This window comes from Cladophialophora psammophila (genome assembly GCF_000585535.1).
Source record: "Cladophialophora psammophila CBS 110553 chromosome Unknown aczJe-supercont1.51, whole genome shotgun sequence".
NCBI classification, from domain to species: Eukaryota; Fungi; Ascomycota; class Eurotiomycetes; order Chaetothyriales; family Herpotrichiellaceae; genus Cladophialophora; species Cladophialophora psammophila.
Window position 1 is genome coordinate 1 of NW_006912972.1, and position 26089 is coordinate 26089.

Here is a 26089-nt window from a genome sequence, read left to right on the forward strand (position 1 = left end):
ATATATAATGCTCGTGCTCTGCGCGCTCTGTGCGCTCTGTGCGCTCTGCTGGCAGAGCCCACAGGGCCGACAGAGCCAACAGGGCATATCACGTGGTTCAGCCTTGTTCCCTTGTGGATCCTTCCATCTGTCCAATGAATGTCCTGAGCCGCGCCTTCGCAGCCCGCGACCGGTCTCTTCCAAGGCTGTGTCTAACATAATTCTTCGGAAGAGAAAATTAAAGAGACTATAATTACGACTACTCGAACGTTTAATAAGAGTAAAGCGCGAGAGTCTAAAGCTAAATATAGTATAATAAGCTATAAGACCATTCTAAAACGATTAGAGAAAGAAAAGGACTATCCGATCACGAAGTAAGCTCGATTAGAATAATATATAGAAGAGATTCTTAAAGTTACTAATTAAGCTACGGAATAACCGAGGAAAAATTCGATAAGACGAATACGTTTTATAGAACTAAAAATTATCTACGATAGCGTTATCTAAGAAGTTTCGAAAAGTTAAGACACGATAATAAGAGATACGGAACCGAGTTCGGTTACATAACGTCAAAAAAGAAGAACGTATATATAGGAATAAGAGTAGCTCGTACCCCGTGAAAAGCTTTAGAAGATACTTAGGCGAATGTCCACGGAAGAAACGATAAGCTTAGTCAATAAGATTTTAAAATAGGAAATGGTCGGAACTACTATTTAGGATATATTGGCTAGGTCGAAAGAAGTACGACAGAAGCTATTCTTAAGAAAAATCTAGAAGTATAACGAAGATCGTTAAAAGCTTCTACACCGTAAGGCGCGAGTCTCTAAGGTACGGCTAAATAGTGAGAGTAGTTATTCTTAGACCATTAAGTTAACTCTTACTAAATATCCGTTTCTAGATATTAAGCTTCGCTATAAATATAAACGAGCATTAGTTAATAGCGAAGCGGAGATAAATTTAATCTCGAAGAATCTTATAATGGAAATCGAAATAGAAAATACGATTCGATCTACTTAAAGCGTTACTAGCCCCATTAGCTACGATGAAAGACGTAGACAGCGGTTCATTAGGTTAATTAATTCGTTAACGTTAACTATTACCGGTATGAATATTAAGACTTCTATTTATGTTGCACGGGTTATAGATCCTAATTATCGATTAATATTAAGGACCTCATTTCAGATTATAGCGCGAATACAGATGATACGAGACAACGATGAGAATTGCGTAATTACTCTCCGTTTATAGACGAATAGAGGTATCGTTTAGATTAAGGTAAGAAAAGAGAAAGTCGATAGAAATAAGAAAACCGCGGAAATAGTGAAATTATTATATAGCGGGTTAAACTAGTTAGCGGATAGAAATATAAAAGGTCTCTATTCGCCTCCTTAAAAGGTCTAATCTCTATAACGATAAGAAAAAGAGAGCTCTACTAGGAGGACGAAAATAAAGACTAGGAGAACGAAGGCGAAGACTAGAAGAACGAAGGCGAAGATAAAAGTTCGATATTAGTAGAAAGGAATATAATAGATAGAGATCTATTAGATTATATATTAAATCTAATTTATTAGTACGACGGAGAAGGTCTAGTGAACGAGACTACGGCTAGAGTTCGTCGAGTTATTATCTCGCCGGAACTTCGAGATAAGAAGAATAGCCGATAGCTAATTAGACTCTCGAGGCGGAGAGATTTCATTAGCTTAATTAATAACATAAGGAATAAGATAAGATATAGAAAAATTAAAGTAGTCTAAGGCTTAAGAGCTCGCGTAAATATACTCTATAAGCGTAAGATTAATAAAGTTCTTCCGGTAAATATATCTTAAACGGACGGAAGTACGCTAGATAAGTTAATCGACTAGAGAAAGAGAATAATAGCCAGGGAAAGAGCTATAAGGCTCTATTCGATGCCGTACCGCTATAGTTAGTGAATTATACCGCGGTTTATAACCTTTTAAAGAGAATTACGCTTAACGCTAACGCGACTAGAGTAGCTTTTAATCGGAGACGTTCTTTAGAAATTAGAAAAAGATATATTAGTGAAAGTATTATTTAATAGAGAAGAAGCACTTTCCTAGAAGTTCTTAGAGATTAGGAAAATCATTTAGAAAGTAGCACTATCTTAGATCATTCGAACTATTTTATATAAAGTATGGTAAGCTAAGAGTTTTTATATTCCTAAGGCTCTGGAGAAGAAGATAATTACGTTGGTAAAAGATCGAATTTAAAAAGGGATCTTTAAGCCGTATTATAGTCTCTATCGAAATCCTTTCTTTCTCGTGACTAAAAAAAAGGCTAGGGAGTATAGAATTATAAATATAGCTATAAACATTAATAGAGTAACCATTCGAGATACGAATCTACCGTCTTCGTCGAACGATTTCTCTAAAGAATTTACTAGAATGTATATTCTATCACTAATAGATTAGTTCTTTAGTTATAATTAAATAGAATTAACTATCGAATGTAGAGATATAACTACTTTTTAGACTTTATTAAGGTTAATACGATAGACTATCTTACCGCAAGAGACCACGAATTTAGTGGCCTAGTTTATAAGAATATTAAATAAGATTTTGGCGGCGTAAATCCCGGAGGCGGCGAGATCTTTTATTAACGACATCGCGATAAAAGAACTAAAGACGGACTATAGAGCTAAATAAGTAGTACTTAGGTTAAGAAAGTTTATATTGGAATACATCTAGAACCTCGATTAAATTTTATACGACGTTAAGAGGGTAGAAGTAACGGTTTTAGAAGAAAAGTTATAATTTTATATAGTAGGCATTAAAGTAGTTAGATATATCTACGATCGCGAAGAAAGATATCTTAATACTGCGAAGATCGAAAAGATTATAAAATAGTTAGTACCACGAAATACTACGGAGTTAAAGAGATTTTTAGATATTTATATCTACTATCGAATCTAAATTAAAGATTTTATATATAAGGTTACTATTTTTTATCGTTTATTAAAGAAAAGTACTAAATAACAATAAACATAAGTAGAAGATAATACTATGAACGTATTAAAGATTACGCTAACTATCGCGCCTACACTAGTAAATATTAATTATAAGGATAACGTAAGATTAATTATTCTTACTTTCGATACTAGTTTACTAGGTTAAGGAGCAGTGCTGATGCAGTGTGAACGTAGTTCTCGAAAACGTAGATATTCTATACGTTATGAGAGTAGTTTATGAATAAAAGTAGAGACTAAATATAACGCGGGAAAAAGAGAATACCGTGCTTTACTAAAGACATTAAAGAAGTTTAAGTCCTAGCTATACGGTGTGACCTTTTTAGTTGAAACTAATATAGTAACTCTCGCTACTTAATTGAACCGCTCGGTAACCGATTTACCTAGTGCCTTAGTAACGTAGTGACTTACTTAGATTCGGCTATTTAATTTCGAAGTTAGATATATCTCTAGGATTAAGAATATAATAGTAGACGCTCTGTTTAGACGGCCGGAAACTATAAGTGAGGCTGCTAAAGTAGAAAGAGAAGAAGACATCGATAAATAGATAACCGCGTAACTCTCTACGGTACGAGTTAGCCCGATAGTTCTAGATAAAACCTAAGGCTTATTTCTATACGGAAAACACCGGATTTTAAGACTAATAATAGGCTCTATCATTAAGATATAATATATACGGATCTACTCTATTCGATTAGAACTCGGAATATCTTAGTAAAGCACTATCGAAGAGAAGAAATAGTAGATATTATTACGAAAGAAAGAATATTCTAAGAAATTATAGTAAATTACGTACTATCTTTAAATCTTTCGACGACCTACCGGGATGAATAACGATAACTTTAAAAGAATAAAGCGAGAAGTACTAAAATACTTTATACGAAACGGTCACTTATTCCGAAGACCTAACACTATAAGATCTACGCGGCGAGTAGTGAATAAAAAAGAAATAAAGTAACGGATTTTAAAAGAACTATATAATGGAAGTGGATATAAAGAAGTTAAGACTACTTATCGACGTATTACGGATCGATACCATTAGAATAGTATATATACGATGGTGAAAGAATATAAAAAGACGTGTATAGAATATTAGTTCCGAGACTCACGGAGAATTAAAGAAGAGATGAAGCCTACTTACGTTAATAAAAGATAGAAGACTATTTATATAGATATAACGCCGATACTAAAATCACGGGGAAAAGCTTATCTAGTGAAGACTAGAAGTGCCTTCTCCGAATAAATAGAAGCGCGCGGGCTAGCTAAGAATAATAATATATTAGTGATAAAATTCCTCTAGGAAGATTTAATCTATCGTCATAGAATATTTAAAAAGCTAGTCGTTAATAGAGGGCCTAAAAATAAGAACTTAATAATTACTTTAATAAATAAATATAATATTAAAAGAGTAGTTACTTCTACGTATTATTCTTAGATAAATAGCTAAGTAGAAGTAAGTTATTAAGCTACTACGGACGCTCTTACGAAGACGTATAAGAGGCCGGACCGTAAAGACTAAATAGACTATTTATATACTGTATTATAGGCGGATCGGATAACTATTAAAGCTAGTACGGACTTTACTCTATATGAATTAGAGTATCTCGATCGACCGAAACTACCTATTGAACTGGATATTATCACTTAGAAACTAATGCTATAGAAAGAGGCCTATACCACTAAAGAACTTATGGAAATACGAGCGCGCGTACTTAAGAGACGTAAAGAGAATCTAAAAGAGGCGCGAGAACGTTTAAGACGGTAACGTAAGCGAGATAAGAAATATTTCGATAAACGTTATCGAATTCGAATAAAGAAGTTAAAAGAAGGAATACTAGTTCTAGTTTATAATATATTTAGTTTAATGAATATATTAAGCTCTAAGAAGCTCTCCTTCCGATGAATGAGCCCGTATCGAGTTTTATAGATAAATCCGACCTATAATAACTATATCTTATATAAATTAGATGGTGCGAAGCTTTATAGAATCTTTACTACTAATTAGCTAAAGCGTTTCTATCCGCGTAACTCGGATCGATTCGAATTAGTAAAGTTAAGTAATACGGTAATAAGAGTAGTAATCATCGAAGAAAATAATAGTAGCGATTCTATAAACGAGATTAAAGAAGAGCGAAGTGAATATATCGATAATCGAAATAGTTTCGGAGAATTAAGTAGTAAAGTCGTTAAAACTCGGACTAAGCGTCTATCTCGAAGAGCTCCGACTACTTATATAACTCCGCTAGTCTAGGTATTAGGCGGAGCTAGAGGGAATAATTAAGAACGGCTCCGAACTAACTTTATTATCGAGCTTTCTCTTTCTCCTAGAAGAATTAGTAGAGAAAGAGATTTCCGAGGGTCCCGCGGACTAAGACGTAGACGAAGAGAATAATCTAAAAAGAACTCACTAAGTAAATAGAGGCGGCTTTACTTATATGAGATAAGAAGGGAGGCGAGCTCTCTATAGCTATTCTTATATTCGCTTATCTTTCATTAAGTTTATTACTAGAGTTTTAGTTAATTAAGTTATTATTTAGAGTAGATTTAATATTTACGATTAGTGCTACTATAATAGAGAGAACGGTATAGTAACATCGGTAACTCTATTATAGTTTCTCTTATATTTTAATTTATTTAGTTTAATTTCTATAGAGTGAGTATTATTAACTGTCTACGCTCGCCTATTTACTTCTAGAATAGCTCTTGAGATATATAGGTAGGTAGTGAATAGAATGAAGATAAGAATTATAGAGAAAATAGCTTATGGTGTTTTAGTAATCTTTAGTATAGATTGGTTTATCTAGTTATATATTAAACCTAAAAATAGTTTCGCTAAGAGGCTAATAAGCTAGTGTAAACTTAAAAAGATATTTAGTGATAGCCTTACGATCCGTACGTTACGGCGAAGTATAGATATTGCGGCGCGTAAATCGAAATTCATAGTATAAATGAATACGATGATAGAATATAGTAATAGTAGCGATATAGAGTAATTTATTTACGGGAACTATAGATAAGCGAGCTAATTAATTAATTAAAGAGAAGAAAGTACCACCTAGACTATAAATAATACTAAAGGCGAGTGAGGAGTCGAGCGAATAAATACTAAGACGCCGCCACCGCGACTACCGAAGTATTTCTCACTTAGTTTATAGATAATACTTTATAAGTAAAAGAATAGATAAGAAGAAACTAAAACCGACGTAAATATATAGTAATGACGTTAGTATATAACGGAGTTCGTCACTTAACGAGTAGTAAGATTAATAGGCGGCTAAGTTAGCTCTCGACTATTTTTACTACCTCTTCTCTCTTGTCTTTACTCTATTTCGTTAAGTAATCACTTAATTCTCTCCGTTCCTAACGAATATTTAAAGAATATCTTTATTAACCTCGAAAAATAACGCTGTATCATTTTTATAGCTTCATTTAGTGTATTTTTCATTAAGAAAACCGAGCTTTAATTATTTATAAATAGTTTTAAGTAATATAAGTAATTAAGATACTCCGCGAAGATCTCGTCGCGTATAAGGGCTTACGCCTAATTCTACACCAATAACACCGTAATAATAAGTTCCGTAAACGCCTTAGCATATTACTTCGTTGCTAGATCCGTTCACACCAACGCCCTTAAATTAGCAGCAGTAAGTGACGATTCGGAGATAAGGCATCATTGAGGTTAGTCCGTGAGCAACCTAAGCTCCCTTATAAAGACCCAATGTAATGGTCGGAACGTAACTTATTCATAGTTTTAGAGACATTACTCTTAGTACGGCTATAGTATTAAATATTTAGATGTCGCATCCTCGTTATTTCTCGATTTAAAAACCACTACGGAAAATACTAGTATTATACCGTAAAGAAGGAATCGACGTAACCGAATAGATTAGATAAGTCATCTAAATAGTCGAAAGAATACAACAGTCAAATAAAAAGTTCGTGCTAAAAATCGCTAATTATATTAAAGGCGATTTAGAATTAGAGATAGTATTTAAAAATAAAGTAGTTAAGAATAAGAAGACTAAAAGATTTTAAGTATTAATTAAAGAAGCGATTAATAATCGAAATAAGTATAACGAAATTAAGAGAAGATTTATTAAAGGTGTTAATTATATTAGAAGCTAGAATATAGCTCTATTTCTAAAGGATACGAGCGGTAGAGATACGATTAGCCGAAAGTTTAGGTAATAAATAACCGAAGAATTTTAAGAAGGTATCGTGATATAGTGATTAAGTAATACAGCGTATACACTGAAGAAGCTCTAGTGTATAAGAATAGCGCCTAAGCTACGGGACGAGATACTCATAAATATATTACGTCGAATTAATCATTAAATGATGAAATGGCTGGCCGGTCTCACGGGTATAAAGTTTTCTTAGCTAGTATCGTAACGAATCGATATCTTTACGGTATAATTGAACCTAGACGATTTTAAAAACGTCATAAATAATTATGGATATTCATAAGTTATAGCTACGCGTTTAGAATATTATCTTTAATTAAAGAATGAGTTACACTAGCTAAATAGTGTAGAGCCACTAAATATATATAATTTAATTCTCACCGAGGGTCTCCTAGGAGTACCGATTAGCTAAATTAGTTAGGTCGAATAGAATCTCATTATAAGAAAGAAATTAACTATAAAACCGTCTACTAAGAAATTTATAAAGAAGAGGTCTAATAAGATACTAACGAAAGGCGAGACCGAGGATTAGTTAAAGAACTCTTAAGAATAAGCGATAAAATCTTCGTCTTTACCGACCGTACTTAAGAAATGGCCGGAAGAAGAGTAGAGATATTAGAAGCGAAATATCTTAGATTACTTTAAGAATAAGTCTATAATAGAAAAGCTTACTAAAATTAAAGAAAGAGAAGTCGCAATTAAGGAAGCGACTAAAAAGTAATTAAAAATTCGAAACGAATACATTAAAATAGTGATTTAGTCTAGAAAGAGACCGCGGTTAATACCGTTAGTTCTAAGAATATCTTCAAAGATAGAAGTGAGAGCTTCTAAGCGAATACACTTCTCGTCCACCGAATAAGCGTTCACGGAAGCTAAAGAAACTATTACTAATAGTAAATATCTCCGTGGAGAGTTTTAAGAGTTATCTTCGCTCTTCAATACGAGACTATATAAATAAAATCTATTAAGGAATTTTTTCAATGTGGAAAGACTAGTATAGAAGATTATTATAGACTAATCTAAGAGAGTTAGGTACAATACCGATAAAGGCACTTTAACGAAGCGATAAGTAGATAAAGTGGTTCAGTACGGATTTAAAGCTATTACACGAGTATTCTAAAGATTAATCGAAGCATTACCGACTAATATTAGTTCGAGGTAATCTCTTTAGTGTTACGCTACCCTCGAAGTAATTCGAATTATAGAAAGAGTAAAGACTAAAAAAGATACGTTAGAAATTTAGCGAATTCGAGACGCTTTAAAGAAATTTAAAGAGTATAGTCGCGAAGTAAAGAAATCTCTTCGCGATGAGAATTACTACTCGGGAGAATATATAATTAATAAGAAAAAATTAGAATATCTTTTACTTAGTGCGGATTATAACGATTAGTTATCTATAAATTACGTTATTAAAGGTATCGCGATCTATCGAAAGCACTAAGTGGAAGACGAATGGAATATAATCTACCTATATAACGTTCGAGAAACATTTACGTTTATAACTTAGCCGCGATCGTGGCGATAAGATAAGTTTACATGGAAGAAGCTAATTCCCTATCGAGAGATTAACCATTAGTGGTTAGTATACGTCGATTCCGATTCTCAAATCGTTTACGCCATGAATTCGATTAGGAAGCGCACGGTAAAAGACTCAATGATTTCGATCATTTTAGAGTATCTTAACTCTTAAGTTCGAGTAAAGCTCGAAGACGATAAATAGTTTATATTTCAGAATGTTAATGTCAATAAACAACTAAATGGCTATAATTACGGAATATTTATTATCTTTTAGACTAGAGCTCTTATAAAAAACGGTATTAAAGCTATTAAAGAAGTTAAAATCGACACTTCTCATTAAGTTCAACTTATTTAGGATATTCATTAAGCTATTATTAGGGATGAAAAGATACCATTATTATAACCGTCTCGCGCAGAAACTAGTGGGTGGTAGCCATTAAAGCCTATTGTAATGGCTACTCTAGATAAAAGTATTATTAATCTCATTAACTAAGAGAATACAAACCAAATATTATAGACTTATATCGACCTATATAGCGAAGAGAGAATAGATTTAGAATATAATAGTAATAACTCTTAAGATAGAATCTTAACGCTAAGAGTGAACCCTCTCTTTCCTCGCGTTGCTTAGTTAGTTGAGGGAGGATTCTAAGAGCGAACCCTAGAGTCACCGAGCAACATTGGTATAGAAATAGACTCGACTCTAAGATAGAGTGATTATTAAAGCGGAATATTAAGAGCGTCTTCGGTGTCCTTATATAGATCGAGTAGGTCTATTATACCTATTAGTGATGTTCCAGTTCGTGTTCTAGACCTAATAAGAGAGGAGAATCTATCCCCGTTGCGAGCTTCTTCTTATAGTGCTGCGGACCCGCCCCCTAGGTAATAATAGAATTAGATAATTCTTAAGTGTGCTATGTACTGTCGAACGAGGTCGTTCTATAGATGGGAGAGAAAGAAATGTAATAAGATAAGGTAGCTATATTGTGATAAGCTATACTGAGCTGATAAAGCGGTAGTAAGGTGAAAAAGTTATTTAGTTATATGTTAAACCTAAATGGGCTGGTAGAGAGAAGGTACGGAATAGTTTACAGTGCTGGTAGTGTGCTATTCATTTTTTATAGATTGAGCAGAGTATTATGAATTCCATGGCTTTTAGTGCCGTCTACCTAAATCCTAAGAGTGTTTTATCAGTCCTGTCCTGTTCCTCGATGCTGCCGCTGTGCTAGGTGTTCGTAGCCCTAGCCGCTACCTCTCTGGGTGGTGTTGGTGGTGTTGTTGTCAGTATCAACCAGAAACGCGTTCCCGATTCCCGATCTGCTGGATAGGCCTCTGTGCGTTGTTGCACGTGCACGCCAAACCCTGAAGTGCTCTGTTACAATACTAAATTTTTAGTGTATTCGAAGTTAATTAGAATACTAACTTCTTAGTCTTCTAATATATCTCTAAGAAATATAAATTTAGCGTTAGATCTTATAGCTATATTTAACTCGAAGTATCGGTTTCTTCTTTCTTCTTTAGTTCTAATTAGTCGTACGCTATCTTTATTAGTTTTTTAATATTAGCGTCTTTTAAAAGCGTACTTTCGATAATATAGATATCTCGGGTTCTTTTATCGTTCTAGTTTTTTAGTTAGTGAAGATAATTTATTTTTCTATTCTTTAGGTCGGATATCTCGTAGTCGTACGCTATATATCTTTTTATCGACTCTTTATAAGCTTATTATACTTTTACGATAGTTATATTTAGCTTTTCCGACTATAAGTAGTTAAGATACTATATATATAGATAAAGAATTAACCGTAAGAGATAAGTATAAACTATTCTATAGAGAAATAATCTCTAGATACTAATATTTAGTAAGGTTTCTATAAGTCGAGATACTCGAACCTCTTATTCTCTATAGATTCTTATAATCGCTTAAACTTTTATCTCTACTTTAGCTAAGATTTAATTTATTATAAGTTATACTTATATTTTCTCTTTAAGTAACTAAGCGATTATAGTAATCTCTTTAATATCGTCTTCCGTAAGGACTCGTAAGCGAATTTCTTTTACTAAAGTTATTTCTACTTCTCTTATTAGTTTCTACGTTTATTAAGTTCTTACTTTACTTCTCTTTATTACTTTCTAAAGAATCTATTCGAGATTCTTCTCTATAAGAGACTTTAATTCTTCGATGTACTAGACTTTTAATTCTTTATTAAAATTCGAATCTAAATTATTCTATAAGTTAGCTATATTATATTCTCTTAGTGTTTTTAAATCTACTTCCGAGATATAAACGTTCGAGATATTCGGATCGCCTTCTTAATGAGTATAAATTAAGTTCGAATAACTTCTCTTCTACGGGTATTCTTCATTTTAATAGATCCTTATACTAAAGATTATCTCGATCTGGGAAGAAGGGTTTCTTAGTTCGTATATCGTGTGACTATACTTTAGTAATGATAAGATATAATAGAGATCTAAATATATTCTTCTTACTTAGTATTTTATTTAAATATATATACGTATAAATATAATTATCGTTAATATCGCTTTCTCACTATTAATACTTTCTTCGATCGCTACTATTTCGTCTTTCGTTATATAGCTTCGGAAGTAATGAGATCGTTTAGTTTTCGGTAATTCACTATCTCTTTAATTTTAGATTTCTTTTTAGTAACTATAACTTATTTTTTCTTACTCTTATAGTCTTTTATATAATAATTTAGTTTATCGTAACTATAGTAAGTAAATTTTTTTCTTTTCTTAAAGTCGATTTTTTCTTTTTTATTTTCTTTTTTATTACGTCTTTTTTATACTTAGTCTAGATTTATAGATTATAGTTTATAATAGAGTTTATATCTTTTTTAAATATTAGCCCGCTAAGCTCTTACCGTATAAATTTTTTAAGTAATATTAAGATATTTATATTGTCGGTATTCTTTAGTATCGTTATCTTCTTTAATAGCCGTAGCTATTTATTTTTCTAGTAGCTTTTTCTCTAAATATCGAAGTTTTTATTTAATTTTCGATTTTAATTTTCTCGAAAGATAGAGATAGTAATATTATCTTATTAACTAAGCTCCGTATTTAGCGTTCTAAACTTAATTATATATTTCTAAACGAACTTAGTTTATTAGAGGCTCACTATCTTCTTTTAAGCTTTCTTTTCTTCGTTCTTTACTTTAAATATTAGTCTTACTATTTCCTTAAATTCCGTAAATATAGCGAAGAGAGCGATAGTTTTATTCTCTTTATTATCCGCTATATTCTTAATATAATCTTTAACGAAGAGTCTAAGTTAAGTCTTAGTATCTTCTTTAAAGTAGCTTTCTATAAAAAGTATTTTCTATAGGTTATTCTAGAAGTTAGTGAAGTTTATTAGAATATATAAATCTATATAGTGAATAAAAGATATAAGTTTAGATTCTACGTTATTAAAGGGCTTAGATGAATTACTAATCTTTTTCTTACTAATATTGATGTAGTAATGGTTATTATTCTTAAGGTACTTAATATTAGCCTCGGGGTGCTAGCGATAATAGATATAGTGTCGTTAATAAATAGTCGTACCGTTCGTTAAGTTAGTTCGTCGATGAGCGAAGTAGATCGATTCGGTCTTCCTTAACTACTTATATAGGTCGTTCTCTATAATAAGGGTGGTAGCTAAAGTATTAAGGTTCCTACTGGGGCCTAACTAGGTTAGGGTTCCTAGTAATAATCCTAATAGTATGAACTAGTTGTGAATTACGTAAGGTATAAGCAGTATTTATTATTAAAGAATAGAGTCTAATAGTTAATATGAATTAGCTACGAAAGGAGTGTAAGCTATTTAGGGGTAATGAGGGTATTTATATAATATCTATGCTCTGTGCGCTCTGTGCGCTCTATCAACAGGGCCGACAGAGCTAGCAGAGCATATCACGTGACTTAGCCTTGTTCTTCTGTGGATTCTTCTATCTGTCCAATGAGCGTGGTGAGCCGCGCCTTTGCAGCTCGTGACCGGTCTCTCCTAAGGCTGTGTCTAATACAGTTCTATCCTATTCCCCGATGCTGCCGCTGTACTAGGTATTCGTAGCTCTAGCCGCTACCCCTCTAAGTGGTGTTGGTGTGTTGTCTTGTCAGTATTAACCAGAAATGCGTTCTCGATTCCCGATCTACTGGACAGATCTCTGTGCGTTGTTACACGTGCACGCCGAACTCTGAAGTGCTCTGTTACAATATATATAATAATTATTAAAAATATAAAAAAAAATCTAAATAAGTATATCTATAAAGAATTAAATTTAGAGTAATTTATATATAGAAAGTTTTATATTTTAACTCATCGTTCGATAGTTATTTAAAGAACGGAGTGAATGTTAATCTAATATATAGACTATTCGGTTATTTTACGAAGATCACGAACGCTTTTCTACTCTAAAGCCACCTATTAGAGCTTAGACTCTTCTCGCGAAGGTGTTTTACGGAGTAAAACAGTAGGCCCTGCTCACTTAAGATAACTGAGTCGATGGGTCTGAGAACCAAGATAAAGAACTTATGTACGCATTTTTTAAGATGTCGGAAAACCTACCTTAGTTTTGGACTTTTACACTCCACTGTACTAGGCTAAGCCCGTATGCCCCTTTAGGTGGAAGTCTATCTGTTACCTGTCGATAAGCGACAACGTCTCGACTCCCATCGTCTCACTCTCAGTCTTGTGTTTTCCACTTCAACTAAATCTTGGCGAGCTGTTCGATCCGTCAATTCAACGACGCCTGCTAGGTGTGTACTGTCGGTCGCCGTTAGGATTAGCTGGCTCCATGACTATGCAAGGCCATAGAACTCGCAATACCAAGGTATGCATGCAATGTCACGCGCGCAAGGTAAGAGCTCCTCTCCCCAGACCAGGTGACAGAGATTACTGACTCGACTGGATCAGGTTAAATGCGACTTACAAGATCACACCGATGGGACATGTCAGAATTGCCAAAGGGCTAACGTCATGTGCAGGTAGGTTTGATTCTATGTGCGTGAAATGAGCGCGGCCATTCTGAGCAGAATGAACAATCAATAGACCTCGCGTGGGAGTTCGGCAACGCAACATGCGGTCCCACCGGGCCAGTGCCACGAGCACACAATCGGCAGAGCGCTCAGAACTACCACCGTCTGCATCGCCGGGGTCTGTGGGCTATCTAGGAGAGGAGAGCATGATGCTTCAGAACCCCAGCGCGCTCCAGTTCGACGACGAGACCGAGGCAGAGACGGCCGAATTCTACGCAAAGACGCTGCTGTCCACCGGCGCAGTAGCCTTACCCTCACAGATGCTGGTCGCTGCATTGACCGACGCTTACTTTGAACACATTCATGTCCACCAGCCCCTTGTTGACCGCACAGACTTTGAGCGTTTTCAGTCGCCTCTGCTGGTGCACAGTGTCTGCATGCTTGCAAGTGCTTATGGCCACCGACGAGGAGGAATAAGCCAGCTGAGTGCGGCCAAGAAGTACTACCTGAAAGCAAAATTGCTCTTGGCTACGGAGCATGAACGAAATAAATTAGTGGTTCTCAAGGCGCTCTGTCTGATGACATGTCGAAGCATGACCGAGCCGACCGTGATTTGCCTAGACAGCCTCTGGCATTGGCTGGGGGCAGCATCGCGCTATGCAATCCACATGGGTCTTCACAAAGAAGCAACCTACAACGGCAACCAAGATGCTGGAATCCGTCGAAGGATGTGGTGGCATCTCTTCGTAAGGATGAGCCCTAACACTGTGTACTCCTGACTTTCGGTCCGCCTCGGCGCTGACATTTCTCCCAGAATCAGGACAAGCTGGTCTCCTTCTGTTATGGACGGCCGCTGATGATCCATATGCATGATACCGACGTTCAGCCGCTGTCACAAAGCGACTTTCCCGAAGAACATCCTGACAACAACATCTTCATCGAGAGGACCAAAGTTTGCATGATTTTTGGTCAACTCGCCGAGGGACGATACAATCCCAACTTGAGCTATGGAGATATCGTGCCTATTGGACAAGCCTTTGAAACGTGGGTCTGCGAGTTGCCTGCCGAATTGACACTGCAACACACAGACTTAAAACCCTATCGTCGAGTAGTTTCCGAGTTGCATATTTTATATTACGCCTGCTTATTGATCTACCAACTATCCTTGATGAAAGTGGAACCGGCCTCGAGCTCAGTCAGGGCTACGTTCGAAGAGTGCGTCCAGACGGCGTCACACATGATCCGTGTTTTCGAAGAGATCCAGTGCAGAAACGACGTTTTGTATGTGGCACCGATCAACGCTTGGTTTTGTTACCTTGCCGGAGTGGTGCAAATTCGCGCTCGCGCCACCTTTTCCGGCCAAGGAGGTGGGTTTGATGACAACCTCGCCATTGTTAGGACAGTCTTGCAGGAGCTGTCCGCAACTGTTCCAAGTTCCGCCTTGGTCCTTAGCAACCTCAAACGCGCGGAACTTTCTGGCGGAACTCTGCCTGGGCAATATTCTGCCCATTCTGTCAACCCATCCGCTGACGGGTTAGCCAATTCTGAAGCGAACAACGAAGAAAACATCACAACCGAATCTCTCGCAGGTCCCGACGGTCGCCGAAATACTTCGAATATTTTGAGTGGTCTCGGTGAAGGGATGGACAGCAGTTCTCTCTTTTTGCCCGGGAGTCTCATTGCCGATGGCAACGTGACTTTTGACTTTGGTGACGTTTTCGTTAACCAAATATTTCAGTACCAGTGATTTTCCGGTTGAAATTGACGATGCAGAAGGAAGGATCCGCTCCAAAGCACAACATGTCTCGCTTGTGTCATGCATGGTTCGACTTCACTTGTTTAAGACCGGGCTCGAAAGTTCTGATCGCTAAGCCTCCAACCAGTGACTCCCGAGTACCGAGCGGGTATTAGCCGGTAGCCGCCTCGATTCGCCAACTCTGCGCACTCTCCGAGACCCGGCCAAACACCTGCGCCGCAACGACGCTTCTGTTCTCATTAGGCGTGGATATGAAAAGACTCCCCTGGAGCGAGCTCACCGCGTGGCTCTACCGAGCCACCTACTCTGTAATTTCAACCTTGGGTCCCGACCCACAGCACCCTGGTTATGTACGTTTTCAACTCTGACAGTCGACGCTGGAAGAACAGTCGTCAAAATTTGAACCATCAAAAGATGACCAAATCGCCAAACATATCGATCTATTGATATTTTACCGCCACACCACACATCACTCATTACTTCAGATCTAATCAAGTTAGCGACAAAGTACTGGAACTAGGCTCCTCGAGACAACCTTCACCCATGGCCACCATGCGTGCAGTCGATATCAGAGGCGAGACCGGGCCCGTCTCGGCCTTGTTCATCAATTCCCAAACAGCCATGCCCAAGCCCACGCACAATCAGGCCCTGGTGAGAATCAAAGCATTTGGTCTCAACCGCATGGACCTCCTCCAGCGTGAGGGCAAGTACCCGGTACCGCCTCAAGCTCCCAAGACCATGGGCGTCGAGTTCTCAGGCATCATTGACTCGTTCGGTTCTCCCTCTTCCACTCTAAGCTTCCGCGTCGGAGACGAGGTCTTTGGTCTAGCTTATGGTGGCGCATACGCCGAGTATATCGCCGTTAGCACGTCTATGCTCATTCACAAACCCAAAGAACTCAGCTGGGAGCAGGCTGCCGGGGTTCCTGAGGCCTGGATTACTGCCATCCAAGCGCTCTACCTGGTCGGTGAGTATCAAGCAGGCCAGAGCGTCATCTGGCATGCTGGGGCGAGTGGCGTTAGTATTGCCGGAATTCAACTGTCGAAGGCTGCCGGAGCGTCTGCTGTCTATGTCACCGCAAGTACGCAAGTCAAGATTCAATTCTGCAAGTCTATCGGTGCGACGGAGGGGTTTAATTATACAGAGGGCGACTGGGCGGACGCGTTGCTTGGTCACTCTGGTGGGAAGGGGACAGACTTGATCGTGGATTTTGTCGGTGCGGACTATTTCAAGAAGAACTTGAAAGCGGCGGCAAGAGATGCCCACATCGTCAACTTGGGTTGGCTGAGTGGAACAGTCGTGAAGGGTGACGTCGATATCAGTCCCTTTCTAAGCAAGAGATTGAGGTTCGAGGGGAGCAGTTTACGGAGTCGCGATGAGGAATACCAAAAGAAACTGCGGGACTTGCTGGTCGAGCATGCGTTGCCTAGGCTTGTGGACGGGAGGTTCAAAATCTTCATCGACAAGGTCTTTGAGATGGAGGAGATCCAAAAGGCGCATGAGGTGTTGGAGTCAAACCAGACCATGGGCAAACTCATATGTAGAGTGCATTGATGTGCTGCCAGTCGCTGAATGTGCTGTACAAGGGGAGGCCCGTTGGACTAGAGAGACATTCTACAGGACTTTTTCGTTCGAATAACATGTGTTTCTCAGTCTGATCGCCACCTAAAGTTGAAGCCCTCGTCGAAATAATAATCTCTTGCGCACCCACCATAGTTCCTGGTTGTTGAGGTGTAGATCTTTCGGGAATGCCACTGTATTCTAACTCGACAAATATAACCAGATGATCCCGGCTACTGTCGAGCCGTCACCATGACCATCGACGATGGATGGAAGGAGAACCAGCCACAGACAACATCATTGCTCCATCCTTTCCATCAGTCTCCTCACGATACGGGATCAACTCACTCCTCTTCCGCCATCGACATCGAACGCTGCGCCAGTGATGTAGGTTGCTTCGTCCGAGGCGAGGAAACAAGTCATGTTCGCCACGTCTTCCGGTTTGCAAACACGACCCAGCGGTATCGAACCCAAGATCTTTTCGCGATGGTCCGAATCCGAGCTGTCGGGGTCTCCAAGCACCTTGGATAGCCTGGCCTTTTCGTTAGACTTGGGAACGGACAAACTGGCTACGTTTTGCAAGAGTCTTTCTTACATGGCTGTCTCCCCTATCGAAGGCCGAATGCAATTATACCGAATGTTATCAGAGGCGTACTCTGCCGCAAGACCTTTCGTCGTCTGATTGAGAAGACCTCGGTCAGCCATGAATGAAGTAAGTTGGAATGTTCAAGTTACTACCCACAGCTGTCACGGCGCCTTTGCTGGCCGCGTACCATACAAAGTACGGACGAGGTCGCGGTTCACTGGTGCTGCTCAGGTTGATGAACAGGCCGGGGCGCTTCCTCTCCTTCCACCACGGCACAATGGCTTTGGTGCTCAAGTACAGTGCCTTCACGTTGACCTTGAACACAAAGTCGAATTGCTCCTCGGGGACCTCGTGCGACGGTGCTGCGTCGTGGATCACCCCTGCACAATTCACCACGACGTCAAGACGGTCATCGAAGAGACTGCGCGCCGTGGAGAGAATCTGGCGCCACGATGACTCGAGGGTAATGTCTGCTGTACAGGCGTGGCAGGCGCCGGGCGGGCATAATCTGACCGTCTGCTCAGCTTCAGCTCCATTCAAGTCTACCGCCAGGACGCGAGCGCCTTCACGGACGAGTTTCAGCACAATCTATCGACGGCCGGCCTGGTCAGTCGATGTAGCAGAGTCATCATGGGAAATCTGTTCTGTACCTACTCCACGACCAAATCCAGCACCGCCCCCCGTCACAATGATGATCTTTCCATTAAGCCGGCTCATTTCGTCAAGGGGTTTGTTTGATCATTTGTCTGGTCTGGGGGAGTTTCGCCATTCAGCTGCTTGGTTGCAATATGCTGATACCTACCTTAAAGAACTGAAATACCTGTGTTAGTCCCGGCTTCACTCGAATTGATTCTGGCACGGAACTGATGGGCGATCAGGAAATAGGGGGCTGGGCATCTTCTCCGCCCCATTCAAAGCCACCTTCACCTACCCAGATTAGTCCTACATCCAGTACGCAAGCTGCACACTTGAGAACCGAGTGCCGAAAGCCGTGGAAGTTGACCACCAAGAGAACCTTGCTTGTGATGTGCTAGAGGAACTACTGCCACTCCTATTAGTTCGTGCGTAATCTTTGTCCGAGCAAGGCAAAATCCACCTAAAACCGGGGAATGGAGGCTGGTGAGGCTTCCCGCGGGCGCGGGGAGCGGGGTTTAGGATTGACTGGCCATGCACCTATCTTGGAAACCGAGATCACATTCCCATGGTCTCGACATCTGTGTAAGTCAGAGTTCTCGGTGCGGTCGAGGCTACTATGGTTGTGCGCAACAGCGAGCCATACATATTCGCTACTATTGTGCTGAAAGAGCCAGTTGCAAAACAAATCCAGACCGGAGAAAGCTGGGGAATCGGCGAGGAACACCGTACATCCTTTTGTGCATGGATCCTAGCGTTATGAATGCGTTATTCACCCTCCCCTCCTCTGCAACGACCGAGAGCAAATCATCTGGCTTTCCTATCTCATCCAGGTACCTAGAAAATATACCGAAACTGCGGGTTCTGCGTGCCAGACAGGTCAGATCGTTCATACCTCGACGTGCTCAACTGTTGGAGCATGCATGTCGTGCGCGCAGGAGGACCACTTACGGTTTTGTCAGTCAAGTCATCCTCGTAAGCATGGTCAAAAGCCTCAAGTGTGCCGGTCTCATCTCTCTTGCGGTTGTCCCTGATACAGACAAATCGGTACAACATGGACAAGGCCACCACGGCGATCGACGTACCAACCACCGCCGCCAACCCTGGTGCATAAATTGGTGCGTCCTGACTTCTGAACGTAAGAGGTGCCACAAAGTTACCTGCCAAAGTCCCAGTCAGCATCCGGACCAGCGCAGTGCTTCCGTTCTCTCTTGTCCTGTAAAAGCTTCTTACCAATGCAATAGGCAACGAAAATCCCCGACGAAGCCAAAGATCGCTTAGTATAGCCCGCTGTGTTGGCGATCTGAAGTCCCAATTGAATTACGTATCCGGCAGCAAAGCAGGGAAGGATCACTACCCCAAACATCAAGCCCCCAATGGCGTGTCTCGGGAGAGCCCAGAGCAGGACTGCGGCGAGGACAGTAACTAGTTCAGATGCCGCCACGAGATATGTCCTTATGCCCGTATACTTGTAGGCAAGGTATGGAATGAGCAATTCGGCGGTACCACTTGAGACGAAAGGTAAGCTTGAAGCATCATCGACGGTCCCGGGAGCTCAACTTACGTAAAAAACCCAACGGGGACCACCAAGAGCAGAGAGTTGAGTGTGTTGAATCCGAATCCGGAGATAATCAAAGGGGTGAATGTCGAAACCGGAGCGTTGGCAAACATGGCCAACAGTGTCATCAAGAACATGATCCAGAATTTGAGGTCGAACAGCAGTTCAATCATTTGTTCTTTTTTGAAATGTGTGTTGCGGACTCCCGAGTTATTCGATTGCAGCCGACTCACAGCAATGAAATGCTCGCGCTCGGTGAATCCTTTCGCGCGGATCGGATCAGGAGGGAGGTAATAGTAGACCACCACTGACCAGAGAATGGTGATGGAACCGGCAAAGAGATACATGTAGCGCCACGGGGACAGGGCACCCTGGACATGCCCGAACCCGTAGTTAATCAGAGGAGAGAAAATAGACACGTAGCCGCATGCACAGTACCAGACACTATTCCAGAGTCAGTCTTGTTCGATTCAGCGCTGAAATTAGACGGGTGAACCCAAAAAAGACAACTCACCCCATCCGCAGGGCTTGCTCATTCTTTTTATAGAACTGACCCACGACCAACATGAACATCGGACTGACCCCTGACTCGATGAAACCGAGGAAGAATCTCTGTGTGTAGAGTCCTTGCCAGTTGTGACATGCCGGCGTGCAGATTAGACAGATTCCCCAAGCTAAGATAATGCCCGCGGCCACTCTTTCGATGGGGAAGCGCTGAGCCATGACAATGGCCGGGTAGGCACCGACAATGAAGCCCAGGTAGAAGATGGACGACGCGAAGGAGAACCGGTTGCCCACAGTGAGCTCAAGGTCGGTGCGCAAACCAAACAGTGCGGCTTGCGAGATCATGGCTTTGTCGTAGTATTGCAGGCCGTAGCAAATGACGAGGATCGGGAGGAGGCGACGATCGATCTTTCTCCTGACCCGCTGCTCTTCTTCGTCGTCCCATGTCTGCGGGCCAGTGTAGTTTACCAGGACCGTCATCGCCTCGTCATGGTGGCGTTTGTCGACAGCGATGACGGCCTTTGATTCTGTTTTCTCCACCAACTCCTCCAGATGGATGGAATTTTCCTTGATCAAGGATGCCATACTGATGCCCAGAGTCGACGGGGTTCCAGCGACGATGCAAAGGGAGGCTCAAGAAACTCAGCAGGTTACAGGTGCAGCTATGGACACGCCGAGAAGCATCCGCATTATGGCTACCACATCATGGCGAGGAAGAGTAGCCGGCTATAAATACTGAAATTAATTGCGGCGGAAGTGGTACTGGAAGTAGTCTGACAATTCTCGTCAAAAGTCTGGAGACGCGGGGGGGAGGGCATCCCGTAATCCATCCATCCACACCCCATGGCCAATGGAGGAGCCGGCAGTCGGTAGTCGGGAGAGACGATAGAGGCGGTCTCCAATGGATTGACGTGGTTGGACATACTGTATGGAGTACGGAGGTACTCCGTCCTCCATACACAAGAACTACCAATTAACACCCCGTCGACTCCAGCTGGACCTCTCGCAGCCACATCATTCTGAATGAATTGTCCTTCCCGCTTGTGGAGGGTGTGGTGTTAGACACAGCCTTGGAGACGATAGGGCACGTGCTGTCGCGGTGCGACTCAGAACAGTTATTGAACATATGGGGGGATCCACAGAAGAACAAGGCTGGAACACGTGATATGCCCTGTTAGCCCTGTAAATAGAGCCCCACAGAGCGCCAGCATTATATATATCATTCGCTATCCTAGATTGCTTACACTTCCTCGTAGCTAACTCATGTTATCTACTCAATATTCTACTCTTAATCATACTGCTCATATACCCTGCAACCCCCTTACCTAGTTTAATACCAACACAAGGACCTGTGACTGAGAGACCTAACTCATTTAGGTAACCAAGGAAGTAGCTCTGACATGTGGGCACTGGATCCGTCCTGAAGCACTGCCGACTACCGAGGCCACATCTCCAAACCATAATGAGCGAGGCTCGCTTCTCTTGTTCTCCGAATCTGTTGGTCGCCTAACTAGAGCAATTGGAACCTACCCCTCTTAGTAGTGTGTTCGTCCAGGCCGGGCCTACCCTCCCTCCTCCGCCGACTCTCGGCATAAGATTCAGCCGCTCAACCCAGATTCTTATCACGGACCGCTTCGTCTTCCTTCTCGCCCTGCCATATAATCGGAGGCCGAGGCCGAGGCGGACTGGACCTCCTCGTAGGGACGACGCGGAACTAAGCATTCTTAACATCACTTGTTTCGAGTCCATCCGATCAAGGATTCCATCGATGAAAACAAACCACGCGACCGACATTTAACCTTCTATCCTATCTGACGTGTCCTGTTTCGAGCATTCTCTGGAAGACCTCGTACCATGCCGGCCGTAACCTTCCCACGGGAGAGAGGAATGATGGTCATATGGGGAGAGGTTCAAGACAAGTCAATCAACGAAGAGGACCTCAATGAATGGTGGACCTATGAGCACCTCCCGGAGCGTCTCGCGATACCGGGATTTCGACGAGCTCGTCGCTACTACTCCGTGGAGAATGCCAAATCGCAATACTTGGTCTGCTACGAAGTCTCCTCTCTGGAAATCTTCACCTCACCCCCGTACATGGACGCCCTGAACAACCCAACGTCTGGCACCCAGACATACATGCCCTCGATGGCGTCAATGAATCGTCTGGTATGTCGCGTGGTACAGTCTTGTTCGCGGCCCGAGTTTGGCGAATGCTCTGGGTTGGGCACAGGGGCCACGTTGGTGCTTATTACATTCCAGCCTCCCGCGTCGAACAACCTGAGGGACGAGCTCGGCAGATGGATTGCAGAAACCATATGGCCTAGTCTCTCAAGCCACCAGAGTCTACTGGCCATTCACCTTCTCCGATACGATAGTTACGCTTCGCAGTCAGGAAGCTCAACTAAGTCATATGAGAAGGTTAGCTTTCAATCTGCAGCGACGGGCGCCAGTCCGGAGAGATGGGTCATCCTAGTCGAGTTGGCCGAATCCATAGCGGCCCCGTTTGCCAAACATCGGATCCTGACTCACAGCATCGTCCATCAGCTGAAGAGATTCGCAGGCGAGATTGAGTCACAGGCATTTGGACTCATTTGTGCGTTGAGCGAATAGTGAATCGTGAATAGTGTACTCGGTACAATCTAGAGGTATAAAGGTCTAAGGAGAAGGTTCCTATCCTAGATCATAGTAGACTACAATAGATCACAATAGTCTAACATGATCTAGTTAGAATGCTATTTATCTTTCTTTGATATGGCTATAGTTGTTTGATAGCATTTTATCGCTGTAGCCAATTAGAGGTGAGGAGTAGAAATGGAGGGTGAGTAGGAAGGAGCGAGTGCGAGGCAAGATGAATTTTGTTTAAAAAGCGCGAGATCGGTGAATGGTTTAGATGTTCAGCTAGACCTATATATTAGACACAGCCTTAAGAGCCTCTCGGGAACCATAGAGGCAGATTAAATAAGGAACTTAGCCGAGGACCGGGAAGATTTAATAAAGATTATCTTAGTTCTCAGACCCATCGGCTTAGTTGTCATAAGTAGGTAGGGCCTACTGTTTTACTTCGCAAAACACCTTCGCGAGAAGGGTCTAAGCTCCAATACGTAGTTTTAGAGTAAAAACGCGTTCGCGTCCTCATAAAATACGTAAATAGTTTAATATTCATTACTTTTCTTTATCTCCTTAGATGACTATAACGTTTATAAAAAAGTTTTATATATATAAAAGAATCTCTTTACGATACTCTCTCTAATATACTTTTTTAATTTTTAAATAAGACTCTATTAAATAAGATCTCGTTAAAAATAACTATTTTTAATAAGTATATTATTATCTTCTTTCATTATTAAAAGTCTTAAAAAATTATTTACTTAATAATATTAGTATTAATTAATAAAGAAATAAAAGCTTACTTACTTACGCTAGTTTAAAGTAATAAAGAAAAAAATTAAGAGTTCTACGTTTAATTTTTTATCTATATAACTTTCCGCGATTAATAACGATTTATTTATTTATTAAGTAAATTTAGTTAGTAATTCGAATACTTAAGTATAAATATTATAGATTATTATAAAACTATACTTATTTACTTCGAGAGAATATTAGACTAAAATACTTTTATCGCTAATCGAAGATAAGCGAAAAATAATATAATAGAGTATTTTAGAGTTCGGCGTATATGTATAATAACGTATAAAGGCCTATCTAGTAGATCGGGAATTAAGAACGCGTTTCTAGTTAATACTAATAAAATATCACTAATATCATCTAGAGAGATAGCGACTAAAGCTATAAATATTTAGTATAGTGATAGTATCGAGAAATAGAATAGAACTAATAAAATATTTAGGAATTAAATAGACGGCGCTAAAAAGTTATAGAATTTATAATACTTTACTTAAACTATAATAAATGATACACTATTAATACTATAAACTATTTCGTATCTCTCTCTCTACTAGTCTATTTAAATTTAATATATAACTATATAACTTTTTCTCTTTATCACCGCTTTACTAACTTAGTATAGTATAGTTATCTTATCTTATTATAATATATATTCGTAAATATTATTTTAATATTTAGTTAATACTCTCTATATATTTATTTATTTATAAATAAAATAATATAATTTATACTTCGTAATTAATAATTTTATTAATATCTTTTAAAATTTAGATATAAAGAGCTTATCTCTATTTATAATAATTTCTTATAGTATTTCGTAATTAGTAAATATAGTTCGTAGAAATTTATATATAAATTTCTCTATCGTTAACTTCTTTAAATAAAATTTAAAATAAGAGAATTTTATTAATCTATCGTATATTATAAATAAACTATAATAAATTACTTTTATAAGAAATTCTTTAGACTTTAATAGTTTCGTAATAAAATCGAACGTTATTAATATCTATACTCTCTTAGAGATTTATAAAGATTATAAAAGTTCGTAGAGTTTATTATCGATAAATTTTTCCGCGCGACTCTAAGTATTACGAATTCGGCTAAACATTGAAAGAACGGACGCCTAATACATCGAAGAATAATTAGGCCACTAGCTAAGAGATACGACTTAGAAAGTACATTCTTATTACTAGTACACTTCCCGTATAGGAGGCGCACTCTTTCCTCTCTTATACTTTAAGTCGTATATAGTATCGACTATATACTATAGAGATAACTTATATATACGCTTATCGTTAGACTCTATCTACTTACTAAGGAATTCCTAACATTCTTAAAGTATTAACTCTAAGTCGATCGAAGTAAGCGATAAGCGTAAGATACGTAGAATATTTATCGACGAGAGAATAATTACTTACTCTCGGTCGAAGAATATATCTACGGGTTAGTCGTCGAGCTAAACTATACTGAGTAACTTACGCGAAGAAGAGCGAGAAGTAAATACGACTTCTAAGCGAGACGTAGTTAACTCTCTTAATATACTTAATGACGAAGATGAACGAATATACCGACGATATTAAGAATTATAGCGAAGACTCGTACGATATCGCCTTAAATAAGAAAACGAAGCTATACTCGTAGAGCTAAAAGGTAAAGAGTTAACGCGATATATAAAGATCGTAGACACTACGCTACCGACTCATAAGTGATTAGTAAATAAAAGCTTAGAAAATAACGAAGAATTAATATTAAATAAGATTATTAAGCTAGGGACGTCTTTATTCTTTAATAAAAAATCTATAGCGAAACTATAAAAATATAGCGTCGAATAGAAACTATAATTTAGTGCTCTTTCTAAAGTCGTAAAGAACGAATACGCTTAGCGTATACGATACGTAGCGATATTTTTAATGAATCGCGCCGCGAACGTATAAGCTAGAGATAAATTTAGCTTTAAACGATAATTTAATTATATTATTATCTATCTAAAGAATATTATTACGGATTCTTCGGTGCGAAAAGAAGAAATACTTACGAAGCTTACGACTATTAAGTAAGACTTAAGTTAATCGATACGAGAACTACTTTAGAAGATTAAAGATATCGAAGAGAATATTTTAACGATAATAGAGAATAAGCGGAAGATATAGGCGCTACTTAATATCTTATCGTCTACGATTCGCGCTAAAGTAATATATAAATATAAAAAGATTACTTTCCGCGAATAAATTTTAACTTCGGCTTCGGAAAGAAAAGGCTCGAATAACTTCTTATCTTCTCGTAAACGAATCGTATACGGCTCGTACGAAAGACCGTCTATGAGTAAAGAGTTTAGAGAAGACGAAGAAAGACTTTATAGCTAAGCGGAAGAAGTTCGTTAGCTCTTACTATAATTATAGAAAGTAAGAATATAAGAAAGCGAAGTGTCGATAACTAAAGTGTAATTAAGGCG

At 39.5% G+C, this 26089-nt stretch overlaps 5 protein-coding genes across 5 annotated transcripts; 3 read left to right on the forward strand and 2 right to left on the reverse strand.

The window, feature by feature from the left end:
* Window positions 1–13736: 13736 nt before the first annotated feature.
* On the forward strand, window positions 13737–15382 carry A1O5_13391 (uncharacterized protein; the record flags this gene model as incomplete). Its single annotated transcript, XM_007753957.1, has 2 exons — window positions 13737–14381; window positions 14450–15382. The coding sequence occupies 2 exons, from the start codon at window positions 13737–13739 to the stop codon at window positions 15380–15382; spliced, it is 1578 nt and encodes a 525-aa protein (XP_007752147.1).
* Window positions 15383–15934: 552 nt separating this feature from the next.
* A1O5_13392 (NADPH2:quinone reductase) lies at window positions 15935–16945 on the forward strand (the record flags this gene model as incomplete). The annotated part of the gene is made up of 1 exon (XM_007753958.1): window positions 15935–16945. The coding sequence occupies one exon, from the start codon at window positions 15935–15937 to the stop codon at window positions 16943–16945; it is 1011 nt and encodes a 336-aa protein (XP_007752148.1).
* Window positions 16946–17290: 345 nt separating this feature from the next.
* A1O5_13393 (uncharacterized protein) lies at window positions 17291–18254 on the reverse strand (the record flags this gene model as incomplete). Its single annotated transcript, XM_007753959.1, has 4 exons — window positions 17291–17483; window positions 17547–17629; window positions 17694–18125; window positions 18192–18254. The coding sequence occupies 4 exons, from the start codon at window positions 18252–18254 to the stop codon at window positions 17291–17293; spliced, it is 771 nt and encodes a 256-aa protein (XP_007752149.1).
* A 753-nt stretch (window positions 18255–19007) lies between these two features.
* A1O5_13394 (uncharacterized protein) lies at window positions 19008–20817 on the reverse strand (the record flags this gene model as incomplete). The annotated part of the gene is made up of 5 exons (XM_007753960.1): window positions 19008–19034; window positions 19122–19330; window positions 19404–19678; window positions 19735–20172; window positions 20243–20817. 5 exons carry the CDS (start codon window positions 20815–20817, stop codon window positions 19008–19010), a joined length of 1524 nt encoding a protein of 507 aa, XP_007752150.1.
* A 1269-nt stretch (window positions 20818–22086) lies between these two features.
* On the forward strand, window positions 22087–22842 carry A1O5_13395 (uncharacterized protein; the record flags this gene model as incomplete). The annotated part of the gene is made up of 1 exon (XM_007753961.1): window positions 22087–22842. The coding sequence occupies one exon, from the start codon at window positions 22087–22089 to the stop codon at window positions 22840–22842; it is 756 nt and encodes a 251-aa protein (XP_007752151.1).
* Between the last annotated feature and the right edge of the window lie 3247 nt (window positions 22843–26089).